At 36.3% G+C, this 25194-nt stretch overlaps 1 protein-coding gene across 2 annotated transcripts in view; it reads left to right on the top strand.

The window, feature by feature from the left end:
- Window positions 1-25194, top strand: part of ZBBX (zinc finger B-box domain containing) — a 129129-nt gene that overhangs the window by 87799 nt on the left and 16136 nt on the right. For both annotated transcript variants that reach the window (XM_049628595.1, XM_049628596.1), the window contains 8 exons: window positions 131-240; window positions 868-965; window positions 2140-2219; window positions 4348-4487; window positions 12870-13177; window positions 16529-16682; window positions 17473-17589; window positions 24892-25146. In XM_049628595.1, the coding sequence (XP_049484552.1) occupies window positions 131-240; window positions 868-965; window positions 2140-2219; window positions 4348-4487; window positions 12870-13177; window positions 16529-16682; window positions 17473-17589; window positions 24892-25146 (1262 nt within the window). The remainder of the gene's footprint in view (window positions 1-130; window positions 241-867; window positions 966-2139; window positions 2220-4347; window positions 4488-12869; window positions 13178-16528; window positions 16683-17472; window positions 17590-24891; window positions 25147-25194) is intronic.

The raw sequence follows: 25194 nt of genomic DNA on the forward strand, positions 1-25194 counted from the left end.
GAATCAGAAGTATAGCTTTGGTTTCATCATTAGTTTTGCATGCTCATTCATTTGTGAAATAAATCAAGATCTTGCCTGGGAAAGTTTCAGGTAATGTATTTTAGTCTTTTAATTGCTTCTCGTTCTGTAGAACTCCACAGGAGCAACTTCGAAACATGCTGCCAGATGCATTCATACCTCAATGTAACACTGCTGGTGAGGCACAGTGTTCCCAGAATGAACGTGATGAAGACAGTGATGGTTAGTTCAGTCTTGATTAGATATTTTCTAATTTATTATTTCAAATTTCAAACACTAAGCATTTGTTAGCATCTGCTTTTTTGTTTTGTTTTGTTTTGTTTAGTTTTACTATATTAGCCTCAACTGGACTCTGCACCCTTTGTCTGTAGCTCAAAATCAAGCACACTCTCCTTCCCATTTGATAGATTTACTTTGCCTTAAATTAAATAGTTGGGTTTTTTTTTTTAAGTTTGTTTATCTATTTTGAGAGAAAGTGTGAGCAGGGGAGGGGCAGAGAAAGAGGGAGAGAGAGAATCCCTAGCCAGAGAATTCCTCCGTGCCTGGTGGAGCACGGAGCTCAATGCAGGGCTCAGTCTCCGACTGTGAGATCATGACCTGAGCTGAAATCAGGAGTCAGATGCTTAATTGACTCAGCCACCCAGGCATCCCTAAGTGGTTGTACTTAAACGTTGAATGTTAAGAAAATGTGTGTTTTACTTGAGCTCGGGAAACTGACAGCATATATGTATTAGTGTGGGTGCACAAGAGAACATTATTCTCTTATTGTTGACTATGTTATTTGAAGATAGGGAATTATCAGGTGAAGTATATCCTTTAATGACATTATTTCCTAATCTTATTTCCTAGTTGAGGAGACCAAACAATACCCAGCACTTTTTCTGCCAGTAGAAGAATTTAACATAGAGAGACCCGAGCCATCTCTAAATATAGTTGAACTGGATGATGTAAGTGCATAATGACTACCCTATTACTGAGCAAACAAGAAATTCAAAACATATAACTACATATTATTTTCAACAATATTTTTTTAATTAAGCATTGTTGGGGAAAAATCTACAAGAGTTTGAATTTAAACATGCTGATAGGAATAAAATGGTATTGTTTTTAATGTAGGCAGTAAATTTGTGAGCTGAATTGATATTGTGCTATTTTTGGAAACATGTAGTGTGGGAGATGAGAAGACATTTTATTTTCTTAACTTATAGAAATGTAGTTTAGTGCTTGTTTTATTTAGCCCTTTATGTTATCAGTCTTTTAAACAAAAATTAGTCTCTTTATATGGTGTCTATTTAATATAATTTGTATATATGTAGTTTCTTGAATGTCATCTAGTATTGTTTTTTATTTAAAGAAAAAATAGTACTAAGATTTAAGGGATTTAGTGTAATAACTTGAATACAAACCTCTAGAAGACACAAAATAGAATCACCTGAAAGTTGAGCCAGTCAGAGCTGGAGCTTTAGGATGAAGGTTTAAGTTGGGACAAACTCAGCACATTTCTGATTTTCCAGTCATCTAGTAGCTGAATGTACTACTTGTCCTCGATATTCCTCTTCCTGTGATTGCCACAGAAAAAGGCTAGAAGGGAGGAAGTACCTCTCTAAATACTACTTTCTTCTTCAGGTTAATAGCTTCTGCTCTGTGTGTGTGTGTGTGTGTGTGTGTGTGTGTGTATGCACGCATGCTCCTAGCCACATTTTTATTTCCCCTCTGGATAAATTGTTAAGATACTGAACAAATAAGCACACATGCTTACATATGTGTGTGTGTTCTTGGCATTAATTAGTTGATGCACAGAGTAACCTTGTAATATGCTGGCCAGAGAACTAAAAACACCTCAGTCACTAGCCTACTTTGCACTCAGTAGTTACATAGTAAAACACCTGTTAACTGTTGTTTCTAGGTGTGATAGTAGTAATGACATGACTGACACAGCCAATGCCCCCAACAAATATTTATTGCATTAGTTCTCCTGGAATTGTTCTATGGTACATAGTCAGAAAGCACGTGACATTGCTTGTAGGGAGAAAATTCTCTAAATATTATGTACAAGTTAGATGGTTAATATATAATACATTTATTGAACATACTAATATTATACTACATACATTTAATAAGACTTATGAAGAGGAATTTGAAGAACCAGGAAACACAGTGCCCTACAAAGTTGAGTTAGCAGATGTAGACAGTCAACAAAGGTAAGATCTTTCTAAATCACTTTTGATGTTTATTAAAAACCTACCCAAGAAATCAACTATCTCTTTACACTTGATCTTAGCCAAAAGGCCAAGAAGCGATTCAACTATCTCTTTAAATGAGAAATTCATGGTGTAAAAAAACATGACTTCGATATTAGAATATATTTTACTAAAGCCATGTTTAAATTTGTGCACAATATTTCTAACATTTGCCAATATTCAATAATTAGAAAAGTGACTATAATGATATGTGTATACTCTGACCTAATATCTGGATTATTTAATAGATACTTCTAAATTTAGCGTTATTATTTGAAATGGCTTACCAAGGATGATATATTTCATATGAGCTTTCTTTGTATTTCCATTTTCTATGAACCCTAAATAAAAACAGATATATTAATGATTAGTTTGAGAGATAAAAAGATGTCCCAGTCTATAGATTACTTTCTAGGTAGAGTTTACTATGTGATGAATTAAATAAATGAAGCATGAAGCATAACAGTTCACTTTGTAACTATTTTTATAATTTTGTCATTTCCAAGTGAAAAATAACATCTAGCTCTATTAGTAATGTTAAAAAGTACTCCAAGTCTCCTTTGCTGCTGAAATCTTAGCTAGAGTTTCATGTATTTTGACTACAAAGTTTTAATTTGGGCAAACAGCAGAGTGAAGTTCCTACTAAGTAGCCCCAACCCCATTTTTTGTTTATATGTTCAGATCAACTTAGAGTCTGTCAGCATTTTGGAGTAGCAGTGGGCCTAAGTGATGCTCTTGGACCTGAAGAGCCCCATGTTTGAACACATAGACTCACATATCTAGAAGCAAATGTGCTTTTGGCAGGAGACAACCTTTTGGTCAGTAGATAAGAGATTTGTATGGATTACTGTATCCCTAAGGAAATGAATGACATTTATGCTAATTTGATTCCTTTATATATCCTATTACAAGTTCTGCTTTGACCTCCATGTTATAGAAGCCAGAGAAAGTTACTGATGATGGTTTGGCAATAGTTTTGCACTTTGGGTTTGGAGGTGTCCATGGAGTTTCTTCTTTCCTAAGAAGAATCATAAAGGATCATAAGTGGCACAGGAGCATAATCCAGGAGCTTTTATGGTGGTGCTATGTAAAGCTTACATAAATATCGGGTATTACGAAATATATTATTCAATTTATAGAAAATGTTTAAATTGTACATATGTTAGGGGCGCCTGGGTGGCTCAGTCGGTTAAGCGTCTGACTTCGGCTCAGGTCACGATCTCATGGTCTGTGAGTTTGAGCCCCGCGTGGGGCTCTGTGCTGACTGCTCAGAGCCTGGAGCCTGTTTCAGATTCTGTGTCTCCCTCTCTCTCTGACCCTCCCCCGTTCATGCTCTGTCTCTCTCTGTCTCAAAAATGAATAAATGTTAAAAAAAATTTTAAATTGTACATATGTTAGTATATAGTAATCATCATTAAAAACTGAAAATTTGACTCTGATAGTTCAAATGAAAAGTTTGTGTAAGTACTAAAACCTTGATTTCATCAGATTTCAATGAGCCTGAAAAGGTAACTCTCCATTGTTAGAAGAAAGAATATAAGGAACCAAACATATTTCAGAATGTTTGTTTTAAAGAGAGAGAGAGAGAGAGAGAGAGAGAGAGAGAGAGTGAGTGTGTGTGTGTGTGTGTGTGTGTGTGTGCACGCAAGCAGGGGGAGAGGGGCAGAGGGGGGAAGAGAGAGAGAATCTTAAGCAGGCTCCACACTCAGCGCAGAGCCTGACATGAGGAGCTCGATCCTCTGACCCTGCGATCATGACCTGAGCTGAAATCAAGCATTAGATGCTCAACTGACTGAACCACCAGGTGCCCTAGAATATTTTTTTTAAGGAAGCTCTTAATTGACATTGTTGACATTGTTCAGTTAAATCTGATTTGGTCCAGTTACCTGTGTCTTTAAACCCAAATACTATTTAGTTACTTGTGGTTTAGAATGTGTCCACAGTAAGGTTTAAAAAAATATCAAATTAATGTAAACAAACCTATTCCTTAAAGGTTGTATTGTATTTGTTTTAATAAGCTGGGACTTTTTACTTTCTTTTTTTATCCTTTCTTTCAACTCTTTTCTTTTGCTGTCCCTAAACATGAAAGTTGCACGTTTCATAATTATCAGAATACTTTTCTATATGAAAATGACATTCATCAACGTCATGTTTTCACCAAGGGAAAAGCAGACCTCTTATATCTTCATCTGAACAACAGCTCTTCCTCCTGTAAAAATAACTCAAAAGGTAACTTTTTTTTTTCTTATGGATCAACATGATTAACAACGAATGTTGGTAATTTAATAAAACCAGGTAGGTATTTCACTATGTAAAAGCTTTACCTATTTTGCTGTTCATTCAAACCCCACAAAATTTGGTGCTTAGAAAACCTTGGTTGAAAATATATAGTTTTCTAGCAAATACCCTTTTCAGTCAATGGACAACAGTGTATCCAGAAGAAAAAAAACTGCCTGTGTTGGTTGCTACCGCTAAAAGTTATTATGGACTGAGAAAGCAGCATTTAAAAGATTACATGGATATGCCTTTAGTGACAAAAATCTAATTGGCATCCTGTTGCCCTCCCTTGTGTTAAATCTTCTCCCCAAATATTCAGTTTTGATGTAAAGTTTTACATAAGTGATAAAACCAAACCAAAACAAACCATCCTGTTTATATATCTACATTATTACTAGTAGTTGCCTTAGAATTTATAGATTAGGATGCTGTGTGCAAATGTCTGGTTTCAATTTCCAGATGGTGAGAGCACCATTTAAAGATAGTCACAGTAAATTATCCTGGCTTGGAAGTCAGATTTCATTTCCATTTCTGCCTTAAATCATTGTGTGACCTTGAACATGTCACTGCTTTCTTAGATCGCATTTTCTTAAGCTAAAACATAGGGGTTAGATTACTTCTAATCTGCTTTTCAAATATTATTTCTAATCTATTTAGTATTTTCAGAAAAACTAATAAATATATCTTGTGTGAAGGACTTGAGAGATACTTGACAGCATTATTTAAAATAACTAGTTATAAAACTGATGATTCCCTTCTGATTGGGTAGTAGATGGTAGAGAACTGTGATTTGTGGTCATCCTGCTGGACTTGACATCTTCAGCCAATAAGCCTATAAATTATTATGACCAACTATGAGCTATATCCACATGGGAATTTAGGACTTTACAGGGCTCCAGACCTAGTCCAGAAGATATTTTTTGATCTACGTGGAACATTGTGTCCCAGTTACCTTTGGGGAAATGCTGAATATAAATACCCATTAAGTGTTACTTTGGGGGAGCCTGCGTGGCTCAGTCAGTTAAATATCCAACTTCAGTTCAGGTCATGATCTCGTGGTCCGTGGGTTCGAGCCCCACCTTGGGTTCTGTGCTGACAGCTCAGAGCGTGGAGCCTGCTTAGGATTCTGTCTCTCTCTCTCTCTCTCTGTGCCTCCCCGCCCCTGCTCTGTCTCTCTGCCTCTCTCTCAAAAATAAACATTTAAAAAAAAGTGTGACTTTAAAGATGCTTGATTTATTTATAGACTTTATTTTTTAGAGAAATTTTAGGTTCACAGCAAAATTTAGCAGGAAATACAGATTGTTCTGATACACACACACAGACACACACAGACACACACGCTCTGCCTTCTCAAACTCATAGCTTCTCCCACAATCAATGTCCCAACCAGAGTAGTACATTTGTTACAATCAATAAACATGCATTGACACACCATTATCACCAAAAGTCCATAGTTCACAAGGGTTCCCTCTTGGTGTTGCACATTCTGTGGATTTGGACAAATTTATAATAACCTGTATTCATCATTATAGTATCATAAAGAAATAGTTTTAGTACCTTTAAAATACTCTGTGCCCTGCCTTTTTATATTACCTCCCTCCCACCTAATTCCGGCAACCACTGATATTTTTACTATCTTTATGATTAAGCCTTTTCCAGAATGTCACATAGCTGGAATGATACAACATGTGATCTTTTCAGATTGTTTTTTTTCACTTAGTAATATACACTTAAAGGTGATTCCATGTCTTTTCGTGACTTGATTGATCCTTTTTAAAAAATGTTTACTTTTCAGAGAGAGAGAGAGACAGAGAGAGAGAGCCTGAGTGGGGGGAGGGGCAGAGAGAGAGGGAGACATAGAATCCAAAGCAGGCTCCAAGCTCTGACCTGTCAGCACAGAGCCAGATGCAGGGCTCCAACCCACGAACTGTGAGATCATGACCTGGGTGGAAGTCAGAGGCTTGACTGATTGAGCCACCCAGGAGCCTTGATCCTTTTGTGTGTGTGTGTGTGTGTGTGTCTGTGTGTGCTAAGTAATATTTTATTGTCTGGAAATACCACAATTTATTTATACATTCACTTACTGAAGAACAACTTGGTTAATTCTAAGTTTTGGCAATTATGAATAAAGCTGCTATAAATATAAACATCCATGTGTGAGTTTTTGTTTGAACATAATTCTCAACTCATCTGGGTAAATACCAAGGACCGCAATTGTTAGATCGTATGGCAAGAACATGTTTAGTTTTGTAAGAAATCACCAAGCTGTCTTCCAAAGTGGCTATACCATTTTGCATTCCCACCAGCAATGAATGAGACTTCCTGTTCTCTACATCCTTGCCAGCATTTGGTATTGTCAGTGTTTTGGATTTTTGTCATTCCAGCAATAGTGGAGTGGATTTCATTGTTGTTTCAACAACTTACAATTCCCTAAAGGCATATGATGTTGAGCATCTTTTCATATGCTTGTTTGCCATCTATTTATCTTCTTTGATGAAGTGTCTATTAAGTTCGTTGGCCCATTTTCTTATTGTTCAGATTTTAGATTTTTTAATGTTTTGGATAACTACTTTATCAAATATGTATTTTGCAAATCCTGAGTCTGTGTCTTGTCTTCTCATTCTCTTGACAGTGTCTTTTACAGAACAGATTTTTAATTTTAATGAAATTCAGCTTATCAATTGTTTCTTTCATGGATCCTGCCCTTGGTGTGTGTCTTAAAAAGTCATCACCATACCCAAGATCATCTAGATTTTATGTTTTAAGAGTTTTAAAGTTTTGCATTTCACATTTAGGTCTACCATTCTTTTGAGCTAATTTTTGCGAAGGGAGAAAGATCTGTTCCAGATTAATGTGCAGGCATGCAAATGTCCAGTTTTAGCACCATTTGTTGAAAACACTGTTCTCCATTGTTTTGCCTTTGCTATTTGGCAAAGATCGGTTGACTATATCTATGTGGGGCTATCTATGGGTTCTCAGTTCTGTACCATTGATATGTTTTTCTATACTTTTACCAGTACCACATTGTCTTGGGTACTATAATTGCACGGTAATTCTTGAAGTTGTGTAGTGTTGGTCTTTGACATTGTCCTTCTCCTTCAATTCTTCTCCTTCTTCTCCTTCAAAAGCCAATGTGTTGGCTTTTCTGGGTCTTTTGCCTCTTCATATAAACTTTAGGATCAGTTTATCAATATCCACAAAATAATTTGCTGGGATTTTAATTGGGATTGCATTGAACCTATAGATCAAGTTGGGAAGAACTGACATTTTTGCAATATTGAGTCTTCTAGCTGTGAACATGGACTACTATCTCTCCATTTATTTAGTTCTTTGATTACTTTTATCAGAGATTTCTAGTTTCCCCTCATATAGATCTTACATATTTTGTTAAGTTCATTCTTTTAAGTATTTCATTTTTGTGTGCTAATGGTATTGTGTTGTTAATTTCAAATTCCACTTATTCATGTTGGTATATAGGAAAGTGATTGACTGTTGTATCTTGACCTTGTATCCTGCAACCTTGAAATAATCACTTATTAGTGCCAGAAGTTTTTTTGTGGATTTGTTCAGATTCTGTACATAAACAATCATGTCATCTGTGAATGAGATTAGATTTTTTTCTTGCTTCCCAATCCGTATACTTATTTCCTTGTTTTATTGCATTAGCTAGAACTTCTAGAAGGATTTTGGAAAGGAGTTGTAAGAGGGGATATCCTTGACTTGTTCCTGATCTTAGGGTTAAAGCATCTAGTTTATCATCATTAAGTATGACGTTAACTATAGGGCTTTTTTATAGGTAATCTTTATCAAGTTGAGGAAGTTCCCTTTTATTTCTGGTTTGGATCTATTGATATGATCTTGTGATTTTTATTCTTTAGCCTGTTGATGTGACAGATTAGATTAATTTTCAAATGTTGAACCAAGATGTCTAGTTTTTATGACTTAATGGGACTTCCATTGAATACACTAAATTAAATCACACCTCTATTTTTTGCATCAGATTTTAAAGATTAATAAAAAGGCTGCTTTGTTACCTCTTCAGCAGTAGTGGAATTATGCAATCTTGCAAAAATATTACAGAGGTTAGTTGTAGACATTTACATATAGAAAATGGCATCTCTTTGTACCATAAAATCAACTAATTTCTATTCAAGTTTTCAAGGAAAATACAGCATTATTTTGCAAGTTTCATTAAATTGAAGAGCCTTTATAAAATTTTTCTTATAAAAGTATTTCTGTGTTGTATAAGTAACTGCCTTTCTTGTAGTAATTGTGTGATTTAAGAAGTGATAGTTGTTGGAAATGGAAGTTCTAAATACGATGTGTGATTGCCCAGCTATACAAACATTTGATTGCAACGAGTAAGTCCTTTGAGCAGCAAGGCAGAATTTACATCACTGGAGAGTATTTTAGTCATAGCCTTTACTATTTTATACCATCTATTTATAGAGATAAGATATTTATATTGGAAAGAGTATAGGGACAATCAGATGAAGCTATATTCAATCTGGCTAATGATATACATATTTTTATTTAAAATGAATGCAGTATGATATAAAAATTATTAAATAATTTTTATTTTTCATAAAATTTAGACCAGTGTTTCACAGTCCTGGCTACACATTATGATCACCTGAAGAATTTGGCAGGGTGGGGGTGGGATGGGGGGAGACAGAAACAGTGCTTGAATGCCACTCCCAGTGTCTGATTTAATTGGTTGGGGTCAGGTCCATACGTTGACAATTTTAAAGAGTACCTTCAGATGATTCCATTGTGCACCCAGGTTGAAAACCAATGCTCTAAACCAAGTCGTTTACTTAAAGCAGACATAATGAGGTGGTGACTAATATAATCTTGCTCATTTTGTAGCTTTCCAGAGGCAGGTGTCCCAGCTTAAAGGTTTTTTTGTCCCCTAACTGGTACTGCTCTTTCATCTGGCACATTTCCCTTTGCCCTCACCTTATCACTAACCATTCTAAGGAAGAGAAGCAAAATGTGGAAATAAGGTTCTCTCTGTATTATTTTTCATAAATTGCTATTGTAAAACTTGGCCGAGAGAGGATGTAGGAAAGTGGGAATTGAGCCACAGGCTGAAATAAAAATGTGCATCAATTTCAAATTTTCTTTTTTTTTTTATTTTTTTTATTTTTTATTTTTTATTTTTTAATATATGAAATTTACTGTCAAATTGGTTTCCATACAACACCCAGTGCTCATCCCAAAAGGTGCCCTCCTCAATACCCATCACCCACCCTGCCCTCCCTCCCACCCCCCATCAACCCTCAATTTGTTCTCAGTTTTTAACAGTCTCTTATGCTTTGGCTCTCTCCCACTCTAACCTCTTTTTTTTTTTTTTCCTTCCCCTCCCCCATGGGTTTCTGTTATGTTTCTCAGGATCCACATAAGAGTGAAACCATATGGTATCTGTCTTTGTATGGCTTATTTCACTCAGCATCACACTCTCCAGTTCCATCCACGTTGCTACAAAAGGCCATATTTCATTTTTTCTCATTGCCACGTAGTATTCCATTGTGTATATAAACCACAATTTCTTTATCCATTCATCAGTTGATGGACATTTAGGCTCTTTCCATAATTTGGCTATTGTTGAGAGTGCCGCTATAAACATTGGGGTACAGGTGCCCCTATGCATCAGTACTCCTGTATCCCTTGGATAAATTCCTAGCAGTGCTACTGCTGGGTCATAGGGTAGGTCTATTTTTAATTTTCTGAGGAACCTCCACACTGCTTTCCAGAGCGGCTGCACCAATTTGCATTCCCACCAACAGTGCAAGAGGGTTCCTGTTTCTCCACATCCTCTCCAGCATCTATAGTCTCCTGATTTCTTCATTTTGGCCACTCTGACTGGCGTGAGGTGATATCTGAGTGTGGTTTTGATTTGTATTTCCCTGATAAGGAGCGACGTTGAACATCTTTTCATGTGCCTGTTGGCCATCCAGATGTCTTCTTTAGAGAAGTGTCTATTCATGTTTTCTGCCCATTTCTTCACTGGGTTATTTGTTTTTCGGGTGTGGAGTTTGATGAGCTCTTTATAGATTTTGGATACTAGCCCTTTGTCCGATGTGTCATTTGCAAATATCTTTTCCCATTCCGTTGGTTGCCTTTTAGTTTTGTTGGTTGTTTCCTTTGCTGTGCAGAAGCTTTTTATCTTCATAAGGTCCCAGTAATTCACTTTTGCTTTTAATTCCCTTGCCTTTGGGGATGTGCTGAGTAAGAGATTGCTATGGCTGAGGTCAGAGAGGTCTTTTCCTGCTTTCTCCTCTAAGGTTTTGATGGTTTCCTGTCTCACATTCAGGTCCTTTATCCATTTTGAGTTTATTTTTGTGAATGGTGTGAGAAAGTGGTCTAGTTTCAACCTTCTGCATGTTGCTGTCCAGTTCTCCCAGCACCATTTGTTAAAGAGACTGTCTTTTTTCCATTGGATGTTCTTTCCTGCTTTGTCAAAGATGAGTTGGCCATACGTTTGTGGGTCTAGTTCTGGGGTTTCTATTCTATTCCATTGGTCATTGGTCTATGTGTCTGTTTTTATGCCAATACCATGCTGACTTGATGATGACAGCTTTGTAGTAGAGGCTAAAGTCTGGGATTGTGATGCCTCCTGCTTTGGTCTTCTTCTTCAAAATTACTTTGGCTATTCGGGGCCTTTTGTGGTTCCATATGAATTTTAGGATTGCTTGTTCTAGTTTCGAGAAGAATGCTGGTGCAATTTTGATTGGGATTGCATTGAATGTGTAGATAGCTTTGGGTAGTATTGACATTTTGACAATATTTATTCTTCCAATCCATGAGCAGGGAATGTCTTTCCATTTCTTTATATCTTCTTCAATTACCTGCATAAGCTTTCTATAGTTTTCAGCATACAGATCTTTTACATCTTTGGTTAGATTTATTCCTAGGTATTTTATGCTTCTTGGTGCAATTGTGAATGGGATCAGTTTCTTCATTTGTCTTTCTGTTACTTCATTGTTAGTGTATAAGAATGCAACTGATTTCTGCACATTGATTTTGTATCCTGCCACCTTGCTGAATTCATGTATCAGTTCTAGCAGACTTTTGGTGGAGTCTATCGGATTTTCCATGTATAATATCATGTCATCTGCAAAAAGCGAAAGCTTGACTTCGTCTTTGCCAATTTTGATGCCTTTGATTTCCCTTTGTTGTCTGATTGCTGATGCTAGAACTTCCAGCACTATATTAAACAACAGCAGTGACAGTGGGCATCCCTGTCGTGTTCGTGATCTCAGGGAAAAAGCTCTCAGTTTTTCCCCGTTGAGGATGATGTTAGCTGTGGGCTTTTCATAAATGGCCTTTATGATCTTTAAGTATGTTCCTTCTATCCCGACTTTCTCAAGGGTTTTTATTAAGAAAGGGTGCTGGATTTTGTCAAAGGCCTTTTCTGCATCGATTGACAGGATCATATGGTTCTTCTCTTTTTTTTTTGTTAATGTGATGTATCACGTTGATCGATTTGCGAATGTTGAACCAGCCCTGCATCCCAGGAATGAATCCCACTTGATCATGGTGAATAATTCTTTTTATATGCTGTTGAATTCGATTTGCTAGTATCTTATTAAGAATTTTTGCATCCATATTCATCAGGGATATTGGCCTGTAGTTCTCTTTTTTTACTGGGTCTCTGTCTGGTTTAGGAATCAAAGTAATACTGGCTTCATAGAATGAGTCTGGAAGTTTTCCTTCCCTTTCTATTTCTTGGAATAGCTTGAGAAGGATAGGTATTATCTCTGCTTTAAATGTCTGGTAGAACTCCCCTGGGAAGCCATCTGGTCCTGGACTCTTATTTGTTGGGAGATTTTTGATAACCGATTCAATTTCTTCGCTGGTTATGGGTCTGTTCAAGCTTTCTATTTCCTCCTGATTGAGTTTTGGAAGAGTGTGGGTGTTTAGAAATTTGTCCATTTCTTCCAGGTTGTCCAATTTGCTGGCATATAATTTTTCATAGTATTCCCTGATAATTGTTTGTATCTCTGAGGGATTGGTTGTAATCATTCCATTTTCATTCATGATTTTATCTATTTGGGTCATCTCCCTTTTCTTTTTGAGAAGCTCAAATTTTCATTACAAAATAAAATCATGCCTCCTTCCATTAGTCTAGCTCATCAAGGTTTGAATGTGTCAGTAAATTATGATTATCATTCATGAACATAAGCAGAGTAAAAGCATTTTAACACTGATATGTCAGTAAAGAGATGTTGACAAAATAGTGCTTATTGATAAGAGTTTACACCATAGAAGTTTTCATTTATTGACAGTTTAATCAATGTATTTAACTTCGTAAATAATTGTTTTCAACAGCAGTAACTTCAGATACAAAATTTGACACCATTGTGGATCCTGATGTTTATTCTCCTGCCACTGAAGAGTTGGGGGAAAGCAGCTTTTTTGAAAGAAATTTCAAGGAGAAAACTATAGATATGGAAAGTAATCAAAAGTCTGATGATTCCTGCATATCACTTGAGAGCAAGGATTCTTTGCCAAGCAGAGGTTTAGAAAAACCTTCCATTAAGGAGCAATTATCTCAGGACATCAAAGAATCCTTGGAATTTAGCAATCTGCATGAGAGGCCAAACCCTGAAGATTCTAAAACTACAGAGTCACCACTGGTAAGTCTCTATTATGTTTATTATATAAAAAATGCTGTAAGAAATGTCGTAAGATGCAATACATTCTTAAACATTACTACCTATTGAAGTTACAATGTGCTACCTTATATTATCGTGAGATAGTTGAAGAACGACTCATATGGGAAAGAATGCTAATTACTTACAGGACAAATTCTAATATGGTAAATGCCATGATAACAAACGAGTTTTCTATGACAAATAACACTCTAAGGCCCACCTCATGCACCATAGTAAGAGAGCTGTTACTTTTCTAAATGAAATTTATTATTATGAATAATTTAGTACAAGAAATCCTTTCTAGCTTTTTACTGTATAGTCCCGGGTTTAAATGAATTAAATGCAGATATGTAGATAGAACCAGTTTTTGTGGCTTAATGTAAGTATAAGGTTTTAAAGGTAATTCCTTCAAAAACATGGCTAATAAAGATATATGGGTTTAGTTTGTATTTCATCTTAGAGGAAAAGTAAAGTAGCTCATTGTTGCATTATTGCCAAGTTTGGAAACTGTATTTGAATTTCTGTTCTATATATTAAAAATCTTAGGTAATCATGATTACCTAATACATTTTTTGGAAATTAGGCAAGTCAGACATTTGAACAACCCTTCAAAGTCATTTGAAATGAATCTCCGCGGTGCCTAAACTGAAGTGGGGGGACCAACGACATAGAAGAAGGAATGTTGAGCTGCTGCCACTTCTGCTGGGGGGATTGGATTTTTGTGCCCACTTTGTGATGGGCCTTCTTCCCTGCTGAAGTGCAAAGCTGGGCTGAGATCTTTGCAAAAACTTGTAATCCCTAGAAGTCTCCTCAGTCACTGAAGGACTACCCTGGGAGATGTACTCACAGATGCAACAAGATGAAGGGCAACTGATTTCTGCAGAGGATCTGGGCCAGGTCCAGAAATATCTTTCCTGAAAAACAGAAATCTTGGGCTTTCTTTAAGTGTAGGTTTACAGTTTAAGTATACATTTCTTACTTAGAAGCCCCAAGTCAACAAATTAACATTAATTTTAATCCGTGTCTATCGAAGCCCTCATATGTCTGCCAAAAGAAATCCATTCCCTTCTAGAAGACATCCCCACAATTTAGCCAATAATAGATTCTCAAAAGTAAAGCCTCATCAGAGATGAGCGTTTCTTCCACCTCCCACAATGAGGAAAAGCAATCATAGAGTGAATTTCTGGAACAGAACTCTAATTTTCTGATGTCCACCTGCATGTGCAGTGTCCCATGCTGTGGGAGAGGAATCCTGAGCATATGGACCCCAGTTCTTGTATACTGGGTGCAAGCCTGCCTGATCTTTGCCCCAGGGGGAGACCTTGTCTTCCGTAACCTAATAAAAGGCATTTGGGCCAAACTCACAGATATGTAATCTGTGGTAATTTGTATAATGGAAAGCAATCTAGCAGTTAAAATGAATGAAATAGAACTGTTTTTATTTACATGGATACATCTCAAAAATATGAGATTAAAATTTAAATATAAAAGGACACGTAGAGTTAAGTCAATATTTTTTGAAACATTGAAGACAAATGTAATTTTTTATGGGTACGTTCAGGCATAATAATAGTCAAAAACATGCATTGGAATAGAGTATGTCCACTTCAATGCAATAATACAATTCACTCTAAAGACTGATTTTTTTGGTATGGATAGCTAAAGCAAAATTTTAAATTACTGATATTAAACTGTGTGATCAAGTCATGTTCTATTACATGTCTACATATTTAAAGTATTTCATAATTAAAATTGAAATGTTAAAAAGCTACTACTCATATTTTTATCCCTTCTACTACATTGGTAAAAAAAAAACAAACTGGTAAATGATCATGTCATAGAGAATGGTGCCTTATACACAGTGGTAGAATCAACTTTATTTTCATCCCTGATGACTAGACACGAACTGTTTTAATTTTTCTTCCTGCTCTAGTAGAAACCATTCCTTAAGCTACTTAAAGAGACTACTTTAAATTTTTTTTTGCTGGAGTCGAAAACTTAAGAGTGAGCAATAGGGGCAGTTTTTAGCAGTAGAATTTCTTGACTTCCACTTGGGTGCAAGATAGTTGAATCTGCACGTCAGTTTTCAGATATTGAGTCCTTCATAAAGGTGGAATCTATGGAATGAAGTACCAAGTTGTAGGGCAGCAGCAGTGGGGTGGGATAGGCTGCCAGGAAGAACAAGGTCTAGTTGGGAGCCCTTGGTTCTGGCTTGGAAACCACCAACCAGTAGTTAACTCTCTGAGTTTGGGAAACAAGCAAGCAACCCCCCTTTCTTTGTTCTTATCTGGTCACTGGTGCTTTAAAAAAACTGTTCCAGAGTGGCAGTTGTCTAATCCAATTAAGAGCTGCACTAAAGCTGAAGGGTGTTGTAAACTGGTAATCAGTGTCTGGGAGGGCCAGGGGAGATGTCATGAGCAGAGCCAACTTGGACTTGTCTTTGAAGGAGATGCTTCATCAGTCACTATCTTTGTTTTGTAATATTTTGTCATTTATACGACTTATAAATTTGGATAACGTTATAATACATTTTGTGTTGTTTACTCCCTTCAAACAGGCTGTGCTTGGGCATTAATTAGATCCTTTAGGGAGCTGTTAAATACTGAGAGCACTCTGATTATATTTTAAGCCCATCTAGAGTCTCACTTCTGAATCTCTAATCTGTTTCTTAACTAGACTCATGTATGTTTTAGTCCCATTAATATTCTTTCCTAGAATGAAAGCATGTCGTAAAATGAATTCATAGGGTGGGGGAATAATCCCAGGCTTCAAATCAGCCAGAACCTAATTCTGCTAATTTCTAGCTGTAATAAACTTCTCAAGTTACTTCGCTCGCTCTTACCGCAGTTTCCTACATGCATATTTGCTTCACAGTAAGTATTTTGTTAACTTAGATTTTGTCTATGACCAGATTTGTTTCCTCAGTGTTCTGCTTTCATCTTTGAAATTAGTTTCTGTACAGGCAAAGATACTAATGCAAAAGCACAGCATATAGGGGGCATTCTGTTTTCCAGAGTAACTTATACATGAAGACACTAAGGGAATAAAATATAAGAAAGGAGAAAAAAAAACCCTTTATTTTGTTTTGTGAACTTCTGTCTTCCTTGGATCAGTGGAACTTTCAGATAATTACTATGTCGTGGTTTAGATGTTTTTCACAACTTTTACTATATATAAATGTTGTGTTATTGGCTATGTCTTCACTACTAGACCCTAAATTTGATGGGGCTGGAATCTGTGCCAAGAATGAAGTAGGTGCTCAATGAATGAATGTGCTGCTTTGTGTTGATGAGATAAAGCAAACTTAATTTTGTTGAATATTTTGTTTCCTAGTTGTTACGAGAAATAGCCCTCAGAAGTAAGCCTATAACTGAACAATATCAAGGACTTGAAAGATTCTTTGTTTTTGATAAAAATGAGAGACTCAACTTACTTCCTTCTCATAGCTTAGAATGCAGCTATTCCAGTACTAGGATTACAACTGCAGGTAAATTCAGACACGAAATCAGATGGCCTGTGGACCAACCTAACGGTTTTATGACACTTTTTTTAAAACAGTTCATCCTCATTTTGGGAAATACTGGGTAATTCTGTTCAATGAATAAAGTCATTTTCTTCTCCAGTTGAAATTATTAACCCTGTGTGAGTTGCTGCATATTTGTGTTTGAGGCCATTATCAGAATGTGAGAGGACATAACTATAATGAGGTTGAAAAAGATTATTTTTAGAATTTAGAATGTAGCCCTTACTAAATAGTGAAAGAGAAATTCTTTGAATCACTTCATTAACTGTTAAGTATTGTATGATGATTCCTAAATACCATCTTAAAAGCAAATCTCCAAATCTCAGGATCTGTGAGATTTCGGAGACATATCTGTAGTTTCCTTCTGAAAGTTACCAATATTCTTAGGTTTCCTAAGAATTCAAATGTATTTATTCATGTAGAAACTATTATACTTTAAGTTATCTTGTTACATACTTGAAAAAATACTTGTTTCTATTCAAACGTGTGTGTGTGTGTGTGTGTGTGTGTGTGCGCGTGTGTGTGTCTAATATGTTTGCAATTTAGAGTTTGCTTCTTTTTGTTAAGCTATGCAAATCTAATGTTGTTTATTGTATCATTATGAGATTCTGTCTCTTATAATATATGCCTCACTGTTATGAATGGTCCTTGCTTAGCTAAATATTATCCAGGAAGACAATAAATAAAATAAAGCAATAACATGAATTTTCCTCCTTTTCAATATTGAAATTAGTTTACCATTTTCCCATATCAGGAGACCGAGAGTGGATGCCAGGCCACAGCATAAGTGCCTCGGCTGATCACGCAGTTGTCTTGGGTGTTGTGCAGACTGCCCTGAACCTGTCCACGAGCAGAACACAGCGAAAGAGGGGTAAGGACAGCCTGAAGGCCACAGCGCCATATTGATGGCTCACTGTTTTTGTTCTTGTTTTTTTTTTTAGTTTGTCTCAGCACTTTACTAGGTACCTGAAAATTCGTCTTTGCAGTTTCATAATGTAAACTTATTCATTTTAAGTGGCTGTCTTACATTTTGTCTCCAAAACCAAAAAACCAAGAGTGGTCCTGATTCTTCTCAAAGACATGAGTTAACTTTAGTTATTTTTGTAACAATGTATTAGTGAATAATATTTTTTTAAGTGTAGCTCAGGGTATGTTGTGTATTTTGAGCAATCCTTGTAAAATACATACTTGGTTTTGTTACACTCTCAGGAAACTGTATTTATACTAGATTTTGCATATCATTCACTTGGTTCATATTATTATTGTTATTTTTAAACATGTATTTATTTTTGAGACAGAGAGAGCACAAGCAGGAATGGTACAGAGAGCGAGGGAGACATAATTCCAAGCAGGCTTTTCACAGGTTGTGCAGAGCCTGGTGTGGGGCTTGAACTCGTGAGTCATGAGATCATGACCTGAGCCCAAACCAAGAGTCAGATGCTTAACTGTCTGAGCCACCCAGGCACCCCACTTAGTTCATACTATGATCGGACACAGCCATTTGTGAAAGGAATGGTTTAAGTTAAGATTGCCGCTTGTAGCTGTGGTTAAGATACCTGTGTTCTAAACCTAGTGCTGAATGTGTTAACCCTGGAATCTTGATTTCAGTTCAACTCCATTCTCTAACCAAAATAACTGCAAGATTGTCTATAGGATAACGCTTTTGACGTGTTGAGTCTCATGGTAATATTTTCCTAGGGCATGTATGCAGAGAATTTTGACATCATTAAAATCAGTAGTTTTATTAGCTCATTATTGGCATCCAGTAATACCTGCTGCAATAAGTTTGCTTTAGGCTCAATGTCATGTGCAGTTGCTGTCGATGACTGATGAATTAAGACACTTTCTGTAGACATGTGTTGAGTATGTTGGCATGAAGCCGGGCCCCGAGGGAAAAGAGTTGCATGAGTCATGTTTCCTCATTTTGGGGGGCTCACAGGTTTGGGAGGAACAAAATGGGTTATTTACCTTCGTTTGAGGCCATCTTCGAGCCAGAAATTTAATTACACGTGATTTGTCCAAAAATGCAAAATCGATATGCCTCTCTTGCCCTAAATCCTATGACTAAAACTCCTTGGCTAGCTTAGATCCTTTTCATATGCACTTATGTTGAGAATCTGTCAGATTTAAAAGTTGTTTTTGGGTTTGTTTTTTTTTGGAAAAACCATCCATTTATGATAAATGTTTTTTCTGACTCTGTAATTAGGTACCTATTCTCACATCAAAGCCTTGAGCAGCTTCAAAAATTCTAGTTGCTTCCTTCTGAGGCAGTCAAAGGAACTGTTTTAACAAATTCACATGCATGCTATGAGGAATTTGTTACCAAGACAAATCTTTGTAAATAAGTAGCCAAATGCCTTTAAGTATCAATTTGGAGTGCTCTGTTGAAATCAATAATTTACTATCAAAAACATTTGTAGGAGTACTTACTTTAGGCCGGACACTGCCAGATACTGGTGATACAAAATATACCCTGGTCCCTGCAGTCCAAGAGCTTAGAGTCTAGTGCAGAGGTTCTCAAATGTTAGTTTGAACATGATCACCTGGGAAACCTTTTGTAATATAGATTTCTTGACCTCATTCTTTTTTTTTTTTAATTCTTTTAACATTTATTTTTGAGAGACAGAGCACAAGACAAGGAGGGGCAGAGAGAGAGGAAGACACAGAATCCAAAGCAGGCTCCAGGCTCTGTCAGCACAGAGCCAGATATGGAGCTTGAACCCACGAACCATGAGAGAGAGCATGACTTGGGCCAAAGTTGGACGCCTAACCGACTGGGCCGCCCAGGGGCCCCTCGACCTCATTCTTAAGATTCTGATTTATTAAAGCTGAGATAAGGTCTAGGAATTTGCACTTATTTCATCAACAATTCCATGTTATGCTGATGTACACAGTCCAAAAACCATACTGAGGGAAAACTGCTATACAGAAATGTAAACACATAAATGACCGCATATAAAGTACACATCTTATAAAAGGACTGCAGGTGACATACTTTTGGAGACCAGCAGGCGATTAATAATAGCATATGTGATCAGTTATGATAGAGGTAGTACATGTGCAGCCTTTTAGGAATAGAAATGGTAAAGTAATTGCTTTGCCGTTGAAAAGGGTAGATCACCAAAGTGTTAGGGACTAGGTGATATTTCAGCTGAATCTTAAAAAATGAATAAGATTTACCAGTTAGGGGCAGAGGGAAATGACTTTCTGAACAGAAGCAGTAGGCTGACATAAAACTAAAAATTTCTTGGCTAAGCTATGAATTACCAAAATCATATTTTCTAAACTGATGCCAACGTATAAAGGAATTCTTCTGTAAGATTTTTAAGTTTGTGAATGTAAAACTCTGAGAGCTGTGAAATACAGCAGTGTTTAGCAGCAAGCCCCCTGATCATCCCCCACCCCTGCCCAGACCTCCTTCTCCCCCACCCCATCTTCTTGTCTCCGCACAACCATATAGGCATCAGGAAGTGTCCAGGTCAGGAGCCATCTTGCCTCCGTCTGCCCACCGCAGCCTCTTCATCCCTAGAGTCTGCTGATTTCAGCTCTAATACTGATCCTGAATCTAACCGCTTCTACCACAGTTGCCCAAGATGAGCCCAAGCCAGTTGTCCATCATCCCTCATTTGTCTCTCAATTTAACTTTTTGCCTTTCCTGAAAACAAGTTTCCATAATTAATTTCCATCAAATTCTACTGTTTATAGTCAGTGGGTGAATTGCTTATAGTCATAAGCTTGTTTATAGTTTAGAGGGAGCTGATCACATTTTCTGTAAACTTAAATCATAAATTGCATCTTGTCAGTCTCCTGCTTAAAAGCATCTTATAGTTTCATAGACAGCAGGACAAAACTGTTTCTTACCAGACATCACACAGCGGCACTGAGTTGGTCCTGCCTGTCTCCCCTAGCCACGTCTTCTCCCACAATGCAGCTACGCTGGCTCTCTTTTTGTTCTCACACAGGCCACGCTCTCTCTTGCTTGTTAGCTTCGGAATTTGCTCTCCCATCTAACCTGGGATGGTCCGCAGCCTCTTTCTCCAACTTCCCCCCCTTTTTCATATGACTGATTCTTTCTCATTTTTCCATCTCAGCCCAGATGCTGCCTCCTTAGAGAGGCCTTCTGAACCCCCCTTTACCTAGTCCCTTGAGACCCCCAATCACCTTTGCCTTCTTTTGTCCTTCTCATAGAACCTATTACTAGGTGAAATCATTTTACTTGTTAATTTTCTGCTCATCCTATGTTTGGTTGGAAAGAAAGCAAGGACCTACCCTGTCCTTCTCATTGGTGTATCCTCAGCGATAGAACACAGCCTGGCATTTTGTCAGCACTCAGGAAGTGTGTCTGCATGAGCGAAGCAGGATAGCAGGACTATCCTGCTATCCTGTTGTGTTAGACTGGACTGCTATCAGTTGTGTTAGTCTGGAGTACAATTGGAGGGTAGGAGCAGTGTCTCCTTCAATTTTGAGTCCTCTGATCCTGACACAGTGCCTGGCAGTTTTAGGATTTGAGAAAAGATTTTGTAATTTAATTAGATTAGGTATTAATTCATAGGTTCTCAGAGTTAGAGGGGATTTAGGACATCATTCTGTCCAGCTCCTAAATTTTCAGGTGAAATATGCATTTGCATATCTCAGGTCACAAGGTGATTTCTAATTGAGTGAGATTAGACAAGTGCTTCCCACTTTAGCCTTCTTTCTATTAACCCATGCTGCTAAATAAAATGTACGTATAGGTGTGAGAACTCGTAGAAAATACATTTTTATATTTTATGTATAAATTCTTAGTAATTTACACAGTGGAACAAGAATAGCAAAAGACAATGATGTTTTGCACACTTTATTCGGGAATAAAATAGTGGCTCTTTGCTCAGATGTTATTTGTAATTGAAACACTATACAGAAATCGTGTTGCTCTACTCATGTTTCATCCAGTTCTAATGTTTTAATTTAGAATAACAATGACGATTATTGGTTAGATAGTTTTCAGTGAGTGATTCATGCTTTCATATCCGTGTCAGCATTCTTATGCCCGTTGATAGAGCACAAAGCATCCTTCTCTTTTATCTTTCCAATATTTGGGCTGGTCTCATTAGTGATCATACAGCATATATATTCTTTCGTTAATACCAAGGACAATTTCTCTAGTTATTTTTAGAGTATAACTGTGGTCAGTGGTAATTTCTAGTTTCCTAAGATTACACTGCCAGTAATGGCACAAGTTGCTTCAAAAAGGAATTTCTGATGTGTGTAATCTACAAACTAGACTTTAAAAAAAAATCATGGAATGATCCTTTCAATCATGGCATTTTCCATTGGTGCCAGTCTTTTTTCTTTTTAAGTTTATTTGTTTATTTTGAGAGAGAGAGACACAGAGAGAGCAAGTGAGGGAGGGGCAAAGAGAGAGGGAGAGGGAGAATCCCAAGCAGGCTCTGCTCTGTCAGTGTGGAGCCTGACGCAGGGGTTGAACTCACAAAGTGTGAAATCATTACCTGAGTTGAAACCAAGAGTTGGACGCTTAAGTGACTGAACCTCCTAGTCACCCCATCGTTAGTGCCAGTCTTAACGGTGTTTCAAATCTTAATCCTGGCAATAACATTAATAAGCTTGTATGTTAATAAGCTTGTGGAAAGAATGATGTACTCACCTAAATAAACAACAAAAAAGGAATAAAATTAAGGATCAGATTGAAGCTTCCTCTGTCACTGTGTTTCAGGTACTTTAAATTACACTTTAAACATATTTTCCATAGGAAAAAATTGTCTGTTTGCTGCGTGCTAAGCATAAATCTGACCCACTCCCAGTGTACTTTTTTTTTTTTTCTCAGTTGGCATCAATTAACTTCTAATACTGTGGCAACCAGATGTTGTTACAAGAGTTTGGCAAATGTTTGTGTTCTTCTGAATTTTCTGAAGGGCATCTATGTTATGTTAAATTTTTTCAACTCACATTTACCTGTGTTGGCAGAAGTCCAGTTCTTCCTCGTAACATCTTCCATTTATTTTATTTAATTTTTAATGTTTATTTATTTTTGAGACACACACACACACACACACACACACACACACACACACAGTGCAAGTGAGGTTGGGGCAGAGAGAGGGAGACGAGACACAGAATCTGAAGCAGGCTCCAGGCTCTGAGTTGTCAGCATAGAGCCTCACACAGAGCTCCAACTCACAAACCCGTGAGATCATGACCTGAGCTGAAGTTGGATGCTTAAACAACTGAGCTACCCAGGCAACCCTATTTGTTTTATTTTAATCAGAATTCTTCATTCCTCTGAATTTTACTTGACTGGGACACAGCACAATATAGATAGGAAGGTGGAGTTTCTCCATAGATGTAGAAGTTTCAGTGCGTACAGTTGAATTACTTTATGCTCATTGGCCTGTGCTTCCACGATTGCCGTTCTTAACTACTGCTTTCTTATATAGGAATGGCAAGTTTGCTTTTTTTTTTTTTTGTATTATGTATTGTTATGTATTTGTGTACTTTATGTATTATGTACTTTTATGGATTATAGGTAATAGAGGAAATTATTTCCAAATTCTAGTCATTAAAGTAATCCACAGGGATATTTACATTTATTTGTCTTAAAACATAAACACACTTTTGTCAATACATTTTCTTTAGAATTGTCTCTGTGTGCATAGACACAAAAAGGTCAGACTCTTATTTTAATTTATTCATAATTTCATTCCAACAAAAAATGTTTTCAAAATTGATTTCTGAAATGTTCATTAAAATTGGTGCCCTTTGGGACTTACCTTAGTCAGTTTTAATTGCTTATATAATTACACACTGCATTAGGATGCTTCTTAGGGTACTAGCTACATTCCAAGTAGATTTTTAAGTTTAAGAAAAAAGACAAACTCAGTAGTCAGTAAACGTTTGATACATGGCAACTACCTGTAGTTACTCTTCTGAATCTTACATTTTCCTTTGACTCGAGTGGACATAATGTTATAATGGCATATGTTCAGTCAAATCATGATTTTCATGATAATGATAATAGCACTTCTTTAAAGAACCCAATTTTTACCCAAAACCAATTTGTATTAAGGGAATACAAGGTTATCTTAGAAATTATTTATATTTAACATAAATATATTTATTTAAATCTAAATAGTGATTCATTACATATAAAAATATACCTGCACTATGAATTTCTAAATTTGTACTTTGAATATTCCTTTGGCCTTCATTAAAGAATCTTGTGAACAGTACCAAAAGATATCTATATCTATCTACATCTATGTATCTATACATAGATATAGATATGTGCCTATATATATATATGCTATTTATATTTATATCTATTTATATCTATATTTATATATATCTGTATGTATCTATATGTATAGATATCTATAGATACATGTATCTATAGATATCTCTCTATATTATCTATCTATAATTAATTTATATTAGTGTAAGATTTAAAAGGATTTTTTTCTTACTATGAAAGAAACACACATGTTGAATAAACCAACTAAATCAGCCTTTGAAATAGGTCAGGACAAAGTTGTGACTGCCTTAGTGGAACAAAGTAATAACCTGAGGTAGATCTATGTTTCCGGAACTTTTCCACTAATTGCCCTATAAAGCAACAGAGAGTGAACTCATATTTAGGAAAATAAGAAATATGATCTCAATTTCTTTAAAGCCTATATTTTTCTAAAAGCGTTTTCATACTAATATTTTGTGTCCATATTTGTTTTAGTAGAAGAATGTTAAGCACCATCAAATAAAATTCACTAGGTTCACTAGGAAGTGGTACCATGTCTATTCTATGAGGTTTTTTTTTCTCTTAAAAGGCAGAGTTTGGTATAATCCTAGAATTTAAGAAACAGGACACATATTTAAAAAAAGAAAAAAAAGAAACGGCACAGTTTGGATGGCTATCGGGTAGATTATAAAATTGGATATTGAATTGTTCTGGAATTGACTTGGTTCACAGAAGTTTTGCTTCAGTTAATATTAAAATTAACTTGTCTTTTTCTGAATGTAAGAAAAAAAAAGAGCAAAATAACCCCAAAGTGTTCTTTATGATGTAGGGAAAGTAACTTGGCATTAACTGCTCTAGGTTCAAAGGGATGGTATTTTGTATCTTTAAGCATTCATTCAGAAATTTTAAAACAGTTGATTAAAATTTTTTTATTTTTCATTTTAGGGGAGATATCACAGAGACCTTCAACAGCACATATACCCCTCTCCAACTCTGTTAAAAAAAGCTCCGGTTGCCTCTTCTCCCATCCTCGATCAAGAAGTGCAGCTGTTCGATTGTTATCTAGAGCTGCTTCTGAAATTTCAGAAATTGAATACATTGATATTACTGACCACACTGAGCCTTTCTTAGATGACACTGCTGATCAGCAAACCTTAGACAATTTGGAAAAAGAATTAAATGTGCTGGGAAATCTTGCAGGTAATGCTTTTTTTTTTTTTTTTTTTTTTTTTTTTTTTTTTTTTTTTT

The sequence above is a fragment of the Panthera uncia genome, chromosome C2 (genome assembly GCF_023721935.1).
Source record: "Panthera uncia isolate 11264 chromosome C2, Puncia_PCG_1.0, whole genome shotgun sequence".
Classification (NCBI taxonomy): Eukaryota; Metazoa; Chordata; class Mammalia; order Carnivora; family Felidae; genus Panthera; species Panthera uncia.